Consider the following 20379-nt stretch of genomic DNA (forward strand, 5'->3'; position numbering starts at 1 on the left):
GGGTCCAGCAGCTTCCAAACTGCCTGCCTGCTTTCAGTGAATAGCCAGACTGCTAAAAACCAAATCAAACCTGAGTCTGTGTCTTTTCTGACCTGTCTGAAAAAAAACCAAGGACAAACTAACTTTGTTAAAGCAACAGCATCATCATACCTTCCAGGAATAAAAAGAAGCACCAACTGCAGCTTCTGCTCTGTGAGTTAGTGGCCTGATCTACCCATGTGCAGACTTATATACTGCAAAGTTCACAGCTTCAGAACATACACTGAGCATCCTGCACTGCAGGTAAAATAAATGGGAAGGTGTTGTCTCTCACAGAGTGTTGCCAGCTAGCCACTGTCTAAAAGAACCAGGACAAAAGAATTTCAACCAACCTACAAAGCTAAGAATCTCACAATCAAATGTTCAACTACCAGTGTCAACACTACTGGTACCATGTACTGTAACTGCCACAACATTCTCCTAACTACTCTTCAGAAATGACTCAGAGAGTGATCAGTTATCTTTTTTATTTTCTATCACTCTTTGGACTCACTTTGTATTCCTAATTTTTGTGTGTATATGCATTGCATTTTATTTCTTTTCACATTTAGTAACTAATAAACTCACTCTTTTGTTAGTTAAATTGGCTCCTTTTGGGACATGTGGGAGAAAGGTTTCGATAGGGAAGGGGCCTGTGTAAATTGATTTTATTGTGACTAACCAAGGGAGCAGGTGAATAAAGAGGAGGATTCAGTACATCCTTCCTCACACAGAAGGATAACAGTTGCGATATCCTATATGGAAGCATAACAGAAGGAATTTCAACTTGGGATTGGTCATAACTGTATGAGTCCAAATACCCCATACATCAACACAGATACAGAAGGTACCATTACTACATACCACATTATCTAATAAATGAGCTAATGAGAAGGAAAGATTAGCCCAAAAACCACAAATGGGCTCAGGAAGAGCCCATGGAAAACAAAATGTTCTTCCATTGCCTAAACTAGTGTAACTGCTTCTGAATGTTAGCCAACCTGGAAACTCTGTCTTTGAGAGGATTACCATATTCATGGTTTTATTCTATGAATTGCGGTCTTCACAACAAGCAGCTAAAAACATGAGCCTTCTAAACCATCAGCTTGGTCCTAAGGGCCAGCTTGAGGCTATTTCATACACCTTCCTCGAGTCAGCCAAAGTGACAGTTGCTTTCCTTGTGTGTGTATCAAATTCTGCAATAACAGATAGAGTGATCATCACCATAACCCAAAGTAGCAGAATTTGCTGACTGCTTTCAATGGGGTGTGGTTTACTGAGATCGGGAGTTGAAATGCAGCACTTCCTAATACAAGAACAAGTTACAAGCATTGAAAAGGCAGTTCATGTGTTTTTGTAGCTGAATTTCTGTATGACGATTAGCGCAGCATCATCAGCATGAAAGGTTCTTGATCAGGCCACAATGTATTTTTGACTTCATTTTTCAGGCTCAAGAGATTGCAGGGCCTGCTACCAGAAAAAGTGTGCAAGTAGACTTGTACCATTCCAGCAGGGAGCATAAAGGTCAGGAACATGGAGAATAAGATGTGCAACAGAAGGACACCACCTATTTCACTATATTCCTTACTCTGAAACAGTCAGGAACGGAGCCATCAAACTATACAGAGCAATGCATGTTCTCATGGAAACAGCAGATGAGACTGAGGAATTGATGGACAACCAATTTTCCTCAAGATATTGTAGACTGCTACTCTGCTGACAGTGTTAAGTGCATTATGGGATCCATGGAAGCAAGAGAAAGAGGTATTCCTTGTGGCTTGAGTGTGGAGAAAAACATTGAGGTACAAACAATGACTGCAGATGCTGGAAAGCAAATACTGGATTAGTGGTGCAGGGCTTTTGCCCAAAACGTCGATTTCGCTGCTCGTTGGATGCTGCCTGAACTGCTGTGCTCTTCCAGCACCACTAATCCAGTATGTGGAGAAAAACACGTCCACTGTAAATCTGCTAGCACAGAAGGCTCACTCTGCTTCCAGGTACATTCAGTCTGCATAGGGTCTTTTTAGTATGACCCTAGCAAACGCCATCCACATAATATTCAGGAGACAAATGTTTCCATATTTGTTGCAGTCTCCACTGTTTTAGTATAGTGGCACACATCTCCTTGGGTTGGAGTTGATCCATTAGTTGAATATAAATTCCACCAACTGCCATAGACAGATGACCTCAGAGCATTTGCCCAATCTGTGGATTATTCATACAGTGACATTACCACCTGGCTACCATCTGATTTAATATTCAATCCAGTCAGTGACAGCTGAATTGACAGGGATTATTCTGGACAATGTGTAATTTTCCTCATAAACTGTTCCTTTGAAGCACCTGATTATGTTCATGAAAGGGATCAATGTGAGAAAAATTCTCGTCAACTACTCACACTAATTTGTGACAGGCCTTCATTGGATGATTAGTCACAGGTACTAGTCTGACCTAATACATTTTTGATTCAAACATCTACAAACGGTTACTGATAGCCAAATATTCTTTCAAATTGTGTCAATATCCGGTACAGCTAATTCCATGTTTGAGTGTTGTCCTCAGAACAGAAAGGCAAATAATTATAGTCTGCTGTCTAATGACGACTTTGTGCACACTACTAACACACAAAGCTTTTTAAATATGTTTTTTTTCTATTTCTTATTAATTCTGTGTGAGTTTTGATTCCTCGTGTGGAAGGATGACATTACTGGTAAAGGAAATATTATTTTCTTCCATCCCGTGATCATGTCAAGCACATGAGGCACATAGATTTTAACATTGGATTAAATACAGTTTAAATAACCTTCATTACTACAGTTATACTGTACATGCTAATTTGATATTATGTATTTGCATGTAAATAGCCTGGGATTATACTGTGAATTCAATTTTAGCAGAGCCAAACAGAATTTAGCTTGAATACAATGATGAATATCTCATCTAATAACCACACCCCAATTCTACTTTATGGTGCTTGAAAATTATATTTACATGCCATATAAGGAAAAACGTTATGGAAATATTATTCATTCAATGCTAGACTACACTAAAATAGAAATTACTTCAAAAGCTGTCTATCCAAAAATTGGAGAAATTAATAAATTTCTCAAAATTTAGCAGAGGTCAGTATGACAGACCAAAATTGGTCACAGTATTCCAAAAGTGTTCAAACCGTGTACTGCTGCAACATGACCACCAACTCCTATACTCAATGCACTGACCAATACAAGCATACCAAACACCTTCTTCATTATCCTAACTACCTGTAACTCTACTTTCAAGGAACTATGAGCCTGCACTCCAAGGTCTCTTTGTTCAGCAATTCTCCCCAGGACCTTACTATTAAGTGTATAAGTCCTGCTCTGATTTGCCTTTTCAAAATGGAGCACGTCACATCTATCTAAATTAAACTCCATCTGCCACTTCTCGGCCCATTAACTCATCCGATCAATGACCCACTGCACTCTGAGGTAACTTTCTTCATTGTCCACTACACCACTAATTTTGGTGTCATCTGCAAACTTACTAACTATGCCCACTATGTTCGTATACAAGTCATTATATAAATGACAAAAAGCAATGGACCCAACACCAATCATTGTGGCACACCACTGGTCACAGGCCTCCAGTCTGAAAAACAACCCTCCACCACCACCTTTGACCAAGTTCTGTATCCAAATGGCTAGCTGTCCCTGTATTCTGTGTGATGTAACCTTGCTAACCAGTCTACCATGAGGAACCTTGTCGAACACCTTACTGAAGCCCATATAGATCACGTCGATTGCTCTGCCCTCATGAAAGGGTGCAAAACATATTGCAAGAGTATTATCGGGATTGGAAATTTTGAGTTATATGATAGGCTGGACTTCCTTCTCTGGAGCATAGGAAGCTGATGGATGACCTTATAGAGGTTTATAAAATCATGAGGGGCAGAGATAAGATGAATAGCCAAAGTCTTTTCCCCAGGGTAAAGGAGTCCATAAATAGAGGGCATAGGTTTAAGATGAGAAGGAGAATATTTAAAAGGGACGTGAGGGACAACTTTTAACATAGACTGTGGTGCACATATGGAATAAGTTGCCACAAGAATTGGTAGAAGTAGGTACAATTGCAATATTTAAAAAGGATTTGGACAGTTACATGACGAGGAAAGATTTTGAGGGATATAGGCCAAACACAGGCAAATGGGACTAGTTCAGTTTAGGGAACCTGGTCAGCATGGATGAGTTGGGCCAAAAGGCCTGTTTCAGTGCCGTGTGACTCTATGACTTTATATGTCACTGGATGTTTCACTGCAGTTATGAGACTTCGAAAAACTGCAGTATTTTTGTCAATATCAGCTACAGCTCATACTCCACAACTGAATATAAGTTGATTACAAAATGACCACATTATAGAAAATTTTAGGTTCACATTCTAAAACCTTGAAACATTGAAATTTATTTGCTCCTATTGTTATGCAGTGCTCATTCTCTACAATGTAATTGTCTAAATACAAAAAGACAACTTACAGGACTTATCTCCGAATGATTAAGTAGGTACATTTAGCTGAGCTAAAAACAATAACTGCAGATGCTGAAAACCAAATACTGGATTAGTGGTGCTGGAAGAGCACAGCAGTTCAGGCAGCTGCTCCTTGGATGCTGCCTGAACTGCTGCGCTCTTCCAGCACCACTAATCCAACATTTAGCTGAGCTTTATAGTCTTAAGCAGATACCAATTCAATCTCACAGTCTCATTGGTAAGTTTACTATCAATATCTTCAAAGTTTCTGAGTCGAGGAAGTTAAAAAACAATTGCTATTCTCATTCATGGTCAGTGCTCAGCAAAAAGCAGATGTGTGAATGTCAGGTAAAAGTATTAGGCTCTGCTTTAATACCCTTCCCATCTCCATTAAAGAATCAGTTGTCACTAGTCTTCAAGAGCCACAGATCAATAATGGACACTTGTATGTCTGTGGTAGCCAAATCCTTCGTTTAAAAAAAAGCCAAGTGATGAAGAGAGGGGAGGAAATTGGCAAGCAAAGAAAATGTGTGATAACATCAATAACCACTGTGATCTTGGTTTTTATAAAGTGAAAGCAACTCAATTGTGTCAAGTTTTGTGAAAATCTGCAATTTGTTAATATACTAAGTTACCTCAAATCTACTTCTACTCTCAAAAGTGGCCATTGTATTTTAGCTATATAATATATGCTCTTATGCTTGATATTCCCTTTGACAGCTCTACAAAATGCTAGAATGAATGCTGTGTGATAGAAATAGCATTATTTATGATTTATGTACTAGGGTATCATAAATAATGTACCATATACCCAAGGATAAAATCCATCAGAGAGTGTTATAGTTGAGAGTTATTGACATTATTTTTATACAACAACCATTGCTTGAAGTGATATGGGATCTAGGAGATTAATGTCAATGATAATTCTGGCATTGGTTATGACACTTGTGAACTAATGTTTAATATGACTGAACAAGAATGGAGTGCCCCAATGGACAATGCAGTTGCATGAACTTTCAATGAAACATATTAAGGATGTACAAAAACAATGAAACTAATAATGTGTTACAAAAGCAAAGTACTGCTGAAGCTGAAGATCTGAAAGAATACTGGGAATATCTGAGAAACGCAGATGGTCTCGCAGCATCTGTGAAGACAGAACAAAGTTAGTGTTTTAGTTCAATATGACTCTTTGAATCTGAAGATGCCTGCAAAAGGGATGGGTTCAATGCTTTAGAAACAGAGGGAAGGAGATGGAAGAGAAACAGATGGAGAAGGAGACCCAGAGCAAAAGACTAAGGAAGTGTTAATAGTAGGAGACTAAAAAAATTGTTTGCACATTGATACCCCTAAGGCTTTTACTTGCATAATCCACAGTGGTCTCTTTAGAGGGGACAGCAAAGTGTGCCAAACAGGTAGCAGCTAGTAGTATTACCTGTTGCTGGGTAATAGACACAATCTGTATAGTACTGTTTGAAGTGATTGATGTAAATGCAGTTGTTAGAATTGTTATGGACCAGCCCAGATCCCCTCAAAATATTTTAAGAAAGTAGCCTAGACGCTAACTTTATCGTATTTTAAATGTGAAGTGCATATTCCAGGTGTGATGCAGCTGGTCAAACCACTCAGCTTTAAGCAAAACCGAATTTATTTAAGCACTACAGTTGAAACACAAATAAAAGAAAATAGAATTTAGAATAACTTAACTACTGGAAAACCTAACCAACTCCATACAGTAACATAACTAAGGAGCTGTTCCAATTCCCGTAACATCCCATAAACACATCCCTTGGCAAAAGGTAAATTCAAACACAGGTTCTTGCAGGCAGGAAAGATTTTGGAGAGAAACGTTCAGGCAGGGATCATCTACTAAAGCTTGGAACCTTTCTCTGGGCCACAGCAGTTTTTCTGCTACAACTAAACCAGTAGCTTCTCACTGTTACAACTAAACCAAACTTGAGAAAGCCTGAACTGGGAAAACTGGCCACACCCCTGCCATTTCAGCACATCTGATTTTATGGCCTCTTTTGAAAACAAACCAAGGGCAAAATGACCTTGTTAAAGTGTCAGCATCATCACAAAATGATAAGTTTTTTTAAGATTGTGTTGTGGGATTGTATCTTTAAATGTGATGTAAAATTAAGGGGATCATGGAAGAAAGTGCAAGACATTAAAACTTAAAGACAATAGGAGCATCATTGAGTTAATTACTGGTGAACTTCCTAATGTTCCAGAAAGATGTTGTCGGAATCAGGTTGCTAACAGTTGTGCTGTAAACTTTCAGTTTAAGGTGACAAAGAACTGAGATCAAGGATTCCTAATCATCGTTCCAGCTGGCTGTAAGACTAATGTGTTTTACCTTACCGTGAGGAAGAGGACAGATTAAAACACTTTTTGCAATTTGAACTACAAGCTTTGCTACAAACCAGTGAATCTCTGACTGTCAGCAGCTCTGTGAGGTCAGCAAAAGGGAGAGGTAGCTTGGCAGTGCCAGCTACTACAAATAGCTGTGGAAAGAAGCCTGTCTCTATTAAAGAAATCTGTGAAGCAGCTGCCTAAGGCTTTTTGGAGATTGATCCTACCATAGTCAAAGTGAAAAAGAATCACTGGATTTATGCTGGTGGTAGATTTAAGAACTTCTCTGAAAACGGAAGAAAACCCTGAGCCAGTTACTCCTTGAGGCGACAAGAACCCATTGGAAGCAGCTGGGGACTGCTTGTTAAAAGAGCTGTACTTCTATGGAGAATGTAATGGCTAATGTGTATAAAAAGGGATGTCAGTTTCCGTTGTTTAAAGTATAACATACCTTAAAATAAAAAGCTTTGTATTTGTAATTTGCTACAGTAAAAGCTTTAAAATATAAAGGCAAGTGACATTCTTTCAGCAAATAACTGAAAACTCAAAACTCTTTTTAAATGTTATTAGTATCCATACACAGAATCTTATATGGTTCTGGTAAGAAGGGCTAGGGTGTGACATGTGGCAGAACTGGGTGACAAGTACATCGAGGACTATCTCAATGGTGGGATTACCCCATGCCATTTTTATTAATTTTATTAAAATTCTCTCCAGGTGGCAGCGAAGCACCAACTTACATGGATTAATGCTTTTGAAACACTTGTTAACAACACAACTCACCTCGTTAATATCAAACTTGAGAGCCAACTCAATGTTTGGAAAACCCAACAAGGAACCAAGAGAGCATCTAATGGCTACAACTCAGAACAATTTCCATGTTAGAAACTGGTCGCCAACATCGCAGGGCACACTTCACACCAGCCACATACAACCCATGTCCATGGACATTGGCATCTGATATGTTTCAGCCTCTAAGAACCCTCATGGCACATCACCAATTCACTTACAGGATGTATCTACACATGCCTTCATTGAAAGGGCCATTAAGTAGAAGGATAGACAAGTTATGCTGCAGCTTTATAGGGTTTTAGTTAGGCCACACTTGGAATATTGCATACAGTTCTGGTCACCACACCATCAGAGGGATGTAGATGCTTTGGAAAGGGTACAGAAAAGGTTTACCAGGATGTTGACTCCTATGAACAAAAGTTGGATAGACTGGGTTTTTTTTCACTTGAACGCAGAATGTTGAAGGGTGACCTGATAGAAATTTATAAGATTGTGAGTGGCCTGTTTAGAATGGAAAGTATGAGGCATTTTCACAGGATGGAGGGGTCAGTTACTAGGGGACACAGGTTCAAAGTGCTTGGGGGGAGGGCAGGGGGGTGATATTTAAAAACGATGTTCAAGATAAGTTTTTCATACAAAGGGCAGTGAGTGCCTGGAACATGCTGCCAGAGGAGGTGATGGAAGCAGACACAATAGCCGCATTCAAGAAGCATCTGGACAAATACATGAATAGGGAAGGAATAGAGGGATACAAATCCTGTAAGTGAAGACAGTTTTAGTGTAGAAGGGCAAAATATGTCAGCGCAGCCTTGGAGGGCTGAACGGCCTGTGACTGTGTTGTATTGTTCTTTGTTCAATGATGCACCTCGGACTGCACTGGCAATTATTTATCATTGTAATGCTGCAGCATGAACTGTGCATGCTCAGGGATGCATACCTAGCTCATGAACTGCACCAGATTGCACCTCCATGCGCTTCTCTAACTCTCAGCTTCAAGGATTCTCACAGCACCCCTGCCTTGCACTGCTTTGCCTTTGTGCACTTTGCTCCCTCAGCTCAAGATACTAGTCTCATATCACTGCTGTCTTGCCATTCCATTTCACACAGATTGAAACCCAGGAAGTCTGTATAGTTGTCAGCAGGCAACTATTTTGGAGGAATAGCCTTCTCTCAAGGGTTTCTTTCACATTCAGTCAAGGGCAGCTTCCAAAGCAGTCCAGACACTGTCTCAGGTTGTCAGGGTCAGGATCCTTTCCTCATAAGAGCTGAATAACGGGAAGCACACTGTCCATCTTGATTCCTTCTGCCCTGCTGTTTTTCTCAGAAGATCACTTGGAAAGCTGAGTTCAAAGTGAATTGGTTATGCACACAACTGGATACTTCTCTGCTCCGAACCTGCAATGATGCAGAAAACCTGCCAAACAAAACTTCCCAGCTAAGAAAGTATGAACTGTGTGGCTTCAAACGTTGTCACCATGAGAATGATAAGTGTTTTCATGTGTGATAAAAATCGAGTAGCTCCTCAGATTGTGAACCTGAAGTGATGGTAATCGAATGACTTTGGTTTTCATAAGATGTGGGTTTTGCTGGTGAGGTCAGCATCTTTTGAACATTCCTCCAGCCCTTGACAAGGTGATGGTGAGCTGCCTTCTTGAACTGCAGCAGCCCATTTGGTGCAGGTACACCCACAGAGCTATTCAGAAGAGAGTTCCAGATTTTGAACCCAATCAACATGAAAGAATGGTGTTATAGGTCAGTGTCAGGATGGTGTGTGGCTTGGAGGGGAGGCTGCAGGTGATGATGTTCACAGACATCTTCAGCCCTTGTTGTTCCAGCTGTACAGCTTGCTCATTTGGAGGGTGCTATCAAAGGCTTGATGAGTTCCTGCAATGCATCATTGAAGTGCTTAGTCCATGGTGAGTAGGTGATGCAGAGAGTGAACACTTAAAGTGCTGAATGGAGTGCCAATGAAATGGGCTGCTTTATAGCTTTGAGGCTGTTGAGTTTCATTGGGCTTACCTTCATTTAGAAAAGTAAAGGGTATTCCATCACACTGTTAATTTGTGCCTTGTGGACAATGGACAGTGAGGAATCAGGAGTTACTCAGTGCATGGTGCTTAGCCACAGACATGCTCATGTAATCATCGTATTTATTTGGCTGGTTCAGTTCAATTTCTAGTCAATAGTCTTTTGTTATGTGGTTTTATGCACGTGTGTAAGTTAGAGTTCAAGACAGAGTGATCAATCAGAACACAAGGTCAAGAACTGTATCAGGCTTCGTTATTACATATTAAGATTAAATACTACCATACATAATATTCAGAGATATACCAGGCTATAACTTAACTGTTCCATTTTAGAAAGACTGGTCTAAGAACCTGACCACCAAATGTTAGTCAATCTACTCAACATGCTTTCTGCATGTGTTTCCAGCATCCCCTCGGTTAGACATCAGGCTTCTGTCTGGCTCTCCATGAGTTTCTCTCTCTTTCTTCTTAGCTCCACCCACATAAATACCCACAATGGGCATTTATCCCAAGTGAGGAACAATTCCATGCCATCATTGCAAGATTGCCCCAGGGTCCTAAACCCTTACATAACACCCTAATTGAAGCTTTTCTGGCCCATCATAAACATCGATTTAAAAGTTATATACATTCTCAAATCAGTTACCTCGATAACATTTGTTTTGCAACATTCACTGTACGCTTTTTCCTTGTCACTCCCATTCCTCCCCAACTGTTTTCCTCGATTCATCTGTCTCAGTAAGTGGGTGAGGAAAATCTATGACAAGGTATAGAAACAATTCAAATACAGCTGATAAATTTCCTTTTTCTTTGTTGGCTTGTTTTGGATAAATAATGCTTGCTCAAAGGACTTGTGGTGATGTAATGACAGGAATGTAGGAGAAAGTTGGGTTGTTTCTTCATCTCCCTCATTAGCATCTGGATCAGGGGATGGTGTTAATGAGCCAAGAAAAGAGTGATGTTATTTGTCTATAAGTAGTTGTTCCCATATAAAGGAGTGTGTTCCATTTCAGTATTAATCTGTTCTCCAAGTTACATTTGAGGCTTGAACATGTTGGCTTGGAAACAATTTGGTTTGATGCTGAGAATGTTTTTTTAATCTGTAACACATCTTTGAGAAGTGACCTCTTTTCCCACAATTAATACAATGTAAGTGTTCAGCAGGACAGTTTGATATGGAGAGATACTGCAGCAATAGGTTGCTTAGGATCTTGTGTTGATGTTGTCGAATACAGTGTATTTTTCAAAGGAGAGGTCTCGCTCCTCTGGTCAAATGCTGTATTGTTCTTTACATAGTTGACATATTGCTTCTTCAATATCCATGTGACAAGTTCAGAAATGAATGAAGATATTCCTTTTCTGATATGGGTGAAGGATTTCTAAAACAGAATCTTTCTCATAAGTGCATCAATCAATAAATTTCATTGACTATATTAAAGATGGCTACTGTTAATTTGTTTGGGGTGATTTTTCTCCTGAATCTGAGATATTTTCAAACTGAATTTGACACCATGTGGTCAAATTTGCACATTTACTTTAGGTCCAATTTATTATATTTTAATGATTAAAATCTATATGACTTCTTAGTTACTGATTTTAAGCTTGCATTTCTTGTTCAAACCATCAGAATAATTAATAAAGATTGAACAAACTTCATGATTAAGGCTCTGAAGATTGAAATTTCAATAACATTTTCTCAGGGATAAAAAATAGCTCAGAAATTGTTAATTCACTGTTAGAAGCCTCTGCTCTGTTTCCCAGCCTGGTTTTCAGATGGAAACAAACTTTTCTCTAATAGATTGAATTTGTTTCAGTGTCCAGTGATCAGCCTCTTTTCAAGGGTGCACAGTTCGGATTTAACCCCTTGCCTGTTTTTACTGCTGTCAATATTTTTTAAAGCTTGTTTCTCCTACTGCTGGCTGTAAAAGCCTTTTATTTGGAATTACTGTTGTTTTTGATGGGTTTTTTTTCAATAAATGTTCAAGATTCCATTCCTTCATAACAGATGAACCGCTCAGTCATGTTTTTGGCTTCTCTTAAAGCTGTGATAATAATATTTTTTGGAAAAAAATTTTTTTGCTCTTCTCTTCTCCAAATGATTTCAGGTCTGTTTCTTGATCTTTATTGTTATCACAATTTTTTGGCAGTGGGTCTTATCGCTGTCTTCATCTTCTCTTGTATGATTTTATGCCCACATCTATGAGTTTGGTTCAAGATAGACTATTAGAGAATGCTACTAGCTTCATTTTTGAATCAATTTAAAACTGTTTGTTATATATTCAGATGAAATATTACAGGATGTGGAACGTAGAGATGTACCAGGATATCATCTTACTGTTTCTTGGGATGGAAGCTGGAGAAGTCATTGTGAGATTATCAGTGGGCTTGCGGTAGAGTTGAGGTGCTGAGGTGTCTGTCCTTGGTGGAGATGCATGTGTACTAGAATGAGACTGATTCTGAATTGTACTCAATGGTTAGTCTGATGTTGAGGTGAAACTTGTTGATATCGTTATGTAGTCGTTTCAGTGATTCCTCACTATGAGTCCAAAGGAAAAAAAATGTTGTGGATGTATCTAGTGTATAGCGTTGGTTGGAGATCCTGTGCAGTGAAGAAGTCTTGCTCAAATCTGTGCATGAATGGAGATTTGGGGTGCAACTTTGGTCCCCAGCTACCCTAAACGTGTTAAAGAAGCCACCCCTTATAGATAAGCCCTGCATGTACACAGGATCTACTCAGATGAAAAGGAATGTGACAGATATCTACAGACACTGAAAGATGTCCTCATCAGAATGGGATACAATGCTCAACTCATTGATTGCCAGTTCTGATGTGCTACAGTGAAAAACTGCAACAAACTCCACTGGTGACTGACACAGGACATGGCTGATAGAGTACTCTTCATCGTCCAGTACTTCCCCAGAGTGAAGAGACTTTCCAGCCTCCAACATATCACCGACAATGATGAACATCTCACCAAGATCATCCCTATGCCTCCACTTCTTGCGTACAAACACTTCTTGCGTGCTTAACGTCAAACAGACCATCGTTCACAGGAAATTACCCAGCCCTCAGAAGAACATCAAGCACAACACCACACAACCTCTGCAAGACATGTCTGATCATCAATATGGACTCTGCCATCACATGTGGGGACACCATCCACTATGGACATGATACATACTCATGTGACTTGGCCAACATTGTCTACCTCACACACTGCAGGAAAGGATGCTCCAAGGCATGTTATATCGGTGAGACCATGCAAATGCTATGACAAAGGATGAACGGACACCACACAACAATCGTCAGACAGGAATGTTCCTTCCCATTTGGGAACACTTCAGCGATCAAAGACATTCAGCCTCTGATCTTCAGGCAAGTGTCCTCGAAGACAGCCTTAGAGATACACAACAATGCAGAATTGCTGAGCAGAAGCTGATAGCCAAGCTCCGTACCCATGAGGATGGTCTCAACCATGATCTTGTATTCATGTCGCGCTGGTCGTTGCCACACCATACTGAGTTAAAAATCACACAACACCAGGTTATAGTCCAACAGGTTTATTTGGAAGCACTAGCTTTCGGAGCCCTGCTCCTTCCTCAGGTGGTTGTGGAGTGTAAGATCATAAGACACAGAATTTATAGCAAAAGTTTACAATGTGATGTAACTGAAATTATATATTGAGAAAGACCTGGATTGTTTGTTAAGTCTCTCATCTTTTAGAATGAACATGTTGGTTTCAATTCTTTCATATGTAAATTGCAGAACTTTTTTAAAGTTACATTTTCAATTGAACTTTCACAATCGGTGTCAGGTCAGCCCAGATAATGCATTGAAGATGTGAGGTGCCCTGTGTGAGGCTGTCTGTTACACAATATTCAGACTGATTCTAATCTAAAAAACTGATTTACAGAATCTTACATGGATTCATGCAGTTTTTGAGCAAAATAAAATGTAATTCAGCAAGTACACATTCACCTCTCAAACTTATATGTGTGTGTTTGTGTGTGTATGTGTGTGTTGGGGGGGTTCTGAGTATCTGTGAGAGAGTGTGTCTATGTGTGTGAGTCTGAGTGTAGAGGGGTATAAGTCGTGAGAGGTTGTGTGTGTGCGTGTGAGTGTGGGAATGGATGTGTGAGTGTATAAGAGAGAGCTTGTGTTTGAGAGGGACTGTGATGATCTGTTTGAGGTTTGGTGGTTGTTTAAAGGTGAGAAGTGGAGAACACATTATCAATGAGGATGAGTACCTCGCCAAGACCATCCCCACGCCTCCATTTTTCTCTCTCACTCACACACACACACACACACACACACACACACACACACACACACACACACACATACACACACATATATATCCTGGATTAGTGGTGCTGGAAGAGCACAGCAGTTCAGGCAGCATCCAACGAGCAGCGAAATCGATGTTTCGGGCAAAAGCCCTTCATCAGGAATAAAGGCAGTGAGCCTGACTCTTCACGCTTCAGGCTCACTGCCTTTATTCCTGATGAAGGGCTTTTGCCCGAAACGTCGATTTCGCTGCTCGTTGCATGCTGCCTGAACTGCTGTGCTCTTCCAGCACCACTAATCCAGTATTTGGTTTTCAGCATCTGCAGGGATTGTTTTTACCTTATATATATATATCCTGCAGACACACACACAAATGCAGACCCTCTCTCATACACAAGCTCGCTCTCATACGCATTCCACACACACACATACACACGCATCCTCTCACAGACACTCATAACCCCAAACACTCACACTCCCACATGAACACACACACACACACACAGTGAATTTGTACTTGGAGAATTACATTTTATTTTGCACAAAAACTGCATGAATCCATGTAAGATACGGTAAATCTGTTTTTTAGATTAGAATCAGTCTGAACATTGTGGCACACAGTCTCACACCTTAAATGCATACATGATGTCAAATGTTAAAGTTCACTTGAGAATGTTAGTTTAAAAAAGTTCTGCAATTTACATGTGAAAGAACTGAAACCAACATGTTCAGTCTAGCAGATGAGACAATTAAACAATTCATGTCTTTTTCAATATTCAATTTGAATTACATCACACTGTAAACTTCTGCTATAAATTCTATGTCTTATGATCTTATACTTCACAACCACCTGATAAAGGAGCAGTGCAGAGATAAAAACAGTCCATGACCATATTGATGTGTAGAATAATAGGGTTAATATAGTCCACTCATGTCCATGAATGTGATAAAATCTATTTCCAGAAATACTAGAGAAGGTCACGAATGGCATAGATTTGCATAGTTGATAAGAACAATCTGATAAATGAGGAGTAACATTCATGCCACAAGTGACAGACAATGACTGTCGTGAACAATTGAGAATGGAATTATCTCCCCTTGACATCAATGGCATTTCCATTATTAAGTTGCCCACTATAAACATTGCGGATGGTGGGTATAATTTAGCGCACGTTAGGATCGTGGAGCAACCTTATGATGGTGACGTGGAGCTGCTGCTCACTGGGCATAAACAGCACATTGTGGGTGGACTTAATAAAGGAAGAAAAAAGCACGGGGGAACTGGGTAGAAGCTTGAGGTCGAGCTGTATGGTTGACAGAAACATGTGCAGTGAACCATATGGGTTGGACTGAATAGCATTAGACAATACAGTTTATAGAACAGCCTTTCTATAATCTATCTCTAAGATTATGCACATCTCCACATGCCTCATACTGGAATATTTAGTTTGAATACATAACAAACAGTTTTATAATGAAGTCCAAACCTGAAGCCAGTAACATTTCATGAACAGGGCGAAAGTGAGGACTGCAGATGCTGGAGATTAGAGTCGAGGGTGCGATGCTGGAAAAGTACAGCAGGTCAGGCAGCACCCAAGGAGCAGGAGAATCGACATTTTGGGCATAAGCCCTTCATAATGAAGGGTTTTTGCCCGAAATGTTGATTCTCCTGCTCCTCGGATACTGCCTGACCTGCTGTGCTTTTCCAGCACCACGGTCTCAACATTTCTCGAACAGTCTATCTTGAACCAAACTCATAGATGTGGGTATAAAACCACACAACAGAAGATGAAGGCAGTGATAAGACCTACTGCCAAAAACATTGTGATAACAATGAAGATCAAGAAACAGACCTGAAATCATTTGGAGAAGAGAAGTGCAAAAATAAAATTTCTTCAGAAAAAATTATTATCACAGCCTTAAGACAAGCCAGAAACATGACTGGGCTGTCCACTTACTATGAAGGAAAGGAATCTCTGAACATTCATTGAGAAAAACCATCAAAAACAACAGTAATTCAGAATAAAAGGCTTTTTCAGCCCCTAATAGCAGAAACAAGCTTTAACAAATATTGACAGCAGTAAACACGGGCAAGGGGTTAAATCCAAATTGTGCACCCTTGTAAAGAGGCTGATCACTGGACGCTGAAACAAATTCAATCCTTTAGAGAAAAGTTTGTCTCTATCTGCAAACTAGGAAAACAGAACTGGGAAACAGAGCAGAGGACTCTAACAGTGATTTAACAATTTCTGAGTTATTTACATGACAACAAAATTAATCATATGTAAGTTAAGAAAATCTTTCATTAACAGGCTTAAAGTAAATCAATGGAAAGAAATAAAAACATGTTTATTGGAATTTCAAGTTTCAGAACCCGAGTGGTGAAGTTCATTCAATCTTTATTATTCTGATGGTTTGAACAATAAATGCAAGTTTAAATCAGCAACTAAGAAGTCATATAGATTTTAAGCATGAAAATATAATAAATTTGACCTAAAGAAAATGTGCGAATTTGACCAAATGGTGTCAAATTCAACTTGAAAATATTGTAGATTCAGGAAAACAAAATCACCGCAAACAATGTAACAGCAGTCATAATTCGGTACAACTGAGTCGAATTGCTCAGCCACTTCAGGGGGTTGGAAGAAATAATCTTGTTACTATGGGTTTAAACTCATGTATAGGAAGGACAGCTAAGGATGTCAGATTTCTTCATCAAAAGCCAGTTCAACAATCTAGTGCAAAAGAATGTAAAATTCAAAAATAAACACGCAGATTGAAGAAGCAACTAGGAGAAAGTGAAGACTGCAGATACTGGAGAGTCAGAGTCAAAAAGTGTGGTGCTGGAAAACCACTGCAGGTCAGGCAGCATCTGTGGAGCAGGAGAGTCGATGTTTCGGGCATCCTGGTGAAGGGCTTATGCATGAAACATCAACTCTCCTCTCCTCGGATGCTGCCTGCAACCAGCTGTGCTTTTCCAGCAGCTGACTTTTCGAGATTGAAGAGACAATTCTCACTGCTTTGAAGCATTCCTTAGTCATTTTTAACAAATTAAATGAACAGAAAGTCAATTTTCCGTTGAGTCATCAGACATGAGCACTTTGTGCTGGGTGTTGCAGTTTGTATTCCACTGAGAAGAATAAAAGTTCTTCAATATTCTAAAGAAGGTACATTGACTGCATTCAGCTTACTTCCTGAACTAATCAATAGGAGAGGTGTCCAAACTTCTATAAATGCTATAAATTTGAAATAAAATCCAGAAAGTGATGGAGAAACTCAACGGGTCTGGCACCATCACTGGAGAGAGAGAAAAAAAACATGTTAACCCTTCTAATCCACTAAGACTCTTCTTTGGAATAGCTGATGTGTTGTTTGATGTTCTTGACGAGAAGTGTGCACACTGAACCAGATGGAACAGAGGTTTCACTTGAAATTCACAGACAACATTGACTTTCTATACTTCTGTTTCGCCTTTTAGATGTCGGATCCGGGTGATTGACACATTTGGTACAGAGCCAGCCTACAATTTTGATGATTATGCAAATCTCCATGGTTACCGAACAAACTGGGGTCACTGGAATCTCAACCCAAAACAGTACATGACTATGTTTCGTAAGTAATGATTATATTAACATTATAGTATAATTATTATAGCAAGACTACAATGTATTTATTTTAATTGCTCAAGGAAAGGCTATTCAACCTAAAACAACATTTCAGTACCCTTATGACTGACCTTCAGAATACATAAAGTAATAGCTAGATAATTTAAAAAAACTTTAGCTCGCTTCAGAGAATATCTTCATTGTAAAAGTAGATAAGCTAAATGTTATAGTTTGATTTTAATAACCTCTGACAAAGCAAAGGCATTTGTGTCAAAAGCAAATAATTGGCCTAGCTTTTGAAGAATACGGTATTTAAAAATCTATTATCTCAGCCTGATTTCTGGCTTTATTAAGCATATTTATTTAGTGTGCTGTGCTGCATATTGGTTCACAGAGACACATAAACATAAAGCTGACTTAATAAGACAAGTTCTCTTGAAGAGGATGCATTTGTGCCACTTGTGATAAATTTTTCTTCTTAGGTTCTCTTCAACCCAACTTTAAACAAGCATTGACTATTTATACAATTGTTTTCTAATGTTCTGCAGTGCATGTGGAGCTTTTGCTACTATGGTTTTCCTCTTTGACCATGCTGGAATAAGCCAGCTTAAAAGAAAAGTAATTGCATTATCCTATTAAATAGATACAAAAGACAATTAACAACATGTCACGCAGGCCTGATTCTCTACCGTCATTAGGTCACTTCCCTCTTACATTTCAATGCAATTTCTCAGCAGTAAATGTTTTTTTTCTATCAGATAAATAGTTAAAGCAGCTAATTTACAGAATGCTATCAAATTTATTTGAATCTATTGTGTGTTATTGATGGTAAGGGTTGCAAGATTATTGTGAACTGCTTGCAAATATTGCTGTAGGGCTTATGTAATAAAATGAGACACCCACTAACAAGTTGTTTCATCAAGCTAAACATTTGGAAATGCCTTTTAGTTTTTTTTCCTTGCATCAGTTGACTTCATAAATTTGACCCAAGCTTAAACATAATTCCCGATGCTAAAATAGAATATATCTGATCTCTTTAGATGACAGGCTTTCATCTGAAGCTCTGGTATGAACTGGATTAAGTTAAACTAAAAGGCTGCCTTAATATAGAAATATTAACAGGAATTTTCTGAGTATCCCAACCTGATTCATATCAAATCCACGAACAATTCCTGCTCACATACCTAAAGCTTTTGATCATTCATGAATTATGAAGCAGATTATAGGCAAGGTATCTTTGGCTGCAGAAGCCTTTATAAGTAGCCCACACATTAAGCATATTAAACTAAATTGAGATTATTCAAGCCATTCATTAGTTGGTAGAAAAGTCTAATTTTGCTGGCACCCATTAAAGCTTTAGACGGAATCTTCCCCTCCCTCTGTGGCATGAATAATAGCAAAGAAAGTACAGTATGAGCAGAAACTCAGAATCTCACTATGAAGAAACAAATTCCCTGTTTTCCCTCAGGTCATACATGGTGACTTCAGAATTTCACCTTTGAGCAGTGACCACTGCATTCCTAAATACTTGTATCTCATGAATGCCCCAATTTGCATTCATTACATACCTTTTCCAATTGTCCCCTCTGTCACTGAGAAACTACACTGTTCAGATTACCCACATTTCAATCAGAGCAGTGTCTTGCAGCTGTAGCTCCCCCAGATGCTTGTCCCAGCAACAATGTAGCTGCTTCTTTAGAACAATGTCCCTGCATTCTCCACGACCACCATCCTCACTGAAACCTCATCCACAAGAGTCAGCATCAGCGAGGCACTAGTCTTAATGTATTATTATGCCTGCTGTCATACCAACTAAGGGGAGGTGATAGCTTAGTGACATAATCGCTGGATGGTTAATCCAGATAATGTTCTGGGGACCTGGGCTCGAATCCCTTTGTGGCAGATGGTTAAATTTGAAGTCAATAAATATTTGGAATTAAAAGTCTAATGATGACCATGAATCCATTGTCAGTTGTTGGAAAAATCCATCTAGTTCATTAATGCCCTTTAGGGAAGGAAACTGCTGTCCTTACCTGGTCTGGACTACTTGTAACTGCCCTCTGGGTACTTAAGGATGGGCAATAAATGCTACCTGGCCAGCGACACTCTCATCCTGTGAATGAATTTAAAAGTTCATTCATCCCTGAAGCTCAAGAACACCATTGACTTGCATGCTTCTACCAAGTCGCACACACAGGATGCTTTCCTGCTCAAAATAATACATGCAGCTTATGGTTCTTAGCTTGTTTTCATAGTGCTCACTCACTTTACCACTTACTTAAGAGACTGCCAGCCTCTCTATACTTCACGTTGGTTTCTTATTGCAAACTCACTGACTTCAACACCACACAAGGTCTTTAGTGTTCAGTGACAAGCTGCCAGCCTCCATTGCTTTCTAGCACAGAGTGCAAAGACTAGATAGTTTATGACATTGGGAAGCATTGGACAGTCTTTCTGTCCATTAAGAAAAGGGTGTACATCTCATAATGTAACATTGTGCTATGTCAGCATTTGGACTGCTGCCTGTGCCAGAGGTTTACTCAGCAAATTCCCTATATGTACAACAAACACATGCCCATGTGTATCAGTCAAAAGGAAGCAGTTCTTAGAGAAATTGCAATCAATCAAGAGGTAACGTTACAGTGTTTCTTCCTCATGGGCAGTAAGGATTTCTGTCAGACCCTTACTAGTCTTGGACTTCTTGGCACAGTTATTGGGCCAATATTTCCTGCCATGTGAGAAGGGGAGGGATAGAATTGGATGGAATTAGATAGAAGAGCAGTTAGTGGTG

The 20379-nt window shown here is 39.4% G+C and overlaps 1 protein-coding gene across 3 annotated transcripts in view; it reads left to right on the forward strand.

Annotated features, from left to right (window-relative positions):
• The window catches only part of LOC140463959 (alpha-1,6-mannosylglycoprotein 6-beta-N-acetylglucosaminyltransferase B-like), an 864396-nt gene that overhangs the window by 703242 nt on the left and 140775 nt on the right, over window positions 1-20379 (forward strand). For all 3 annotated transcript variants that reach the window (XM_072558468.1, XM_072558467.1, XM_072558466.1), the window contains one exon: window positions 17462-17595. In XM_072558468.1, coding sequence (XP_072414569.1) covers window positions 17462-17595 — 134 coding nt within the window. The remainder of the gene's footprint in view (window positions 1-17461; window positions 17596-20379) is intronic.

This window comes from Chiloscyllium punctatum, chromosome 39, assembly GCF_047496795.1.
Source record: "Chiloscyllium punctatum isolate Juve2018m chromosome 39, sChiPun1.3, whole genome shotgun sequence".
Classification (NCBI taxonomy): domain Eukaryota; kingdom Metazoa; phylum Chordata; class Chondrichthyes; order Orectolobiformes; family Hemiscylliidae; genus Chiloscyllium; species Chiloscyllium punctatum.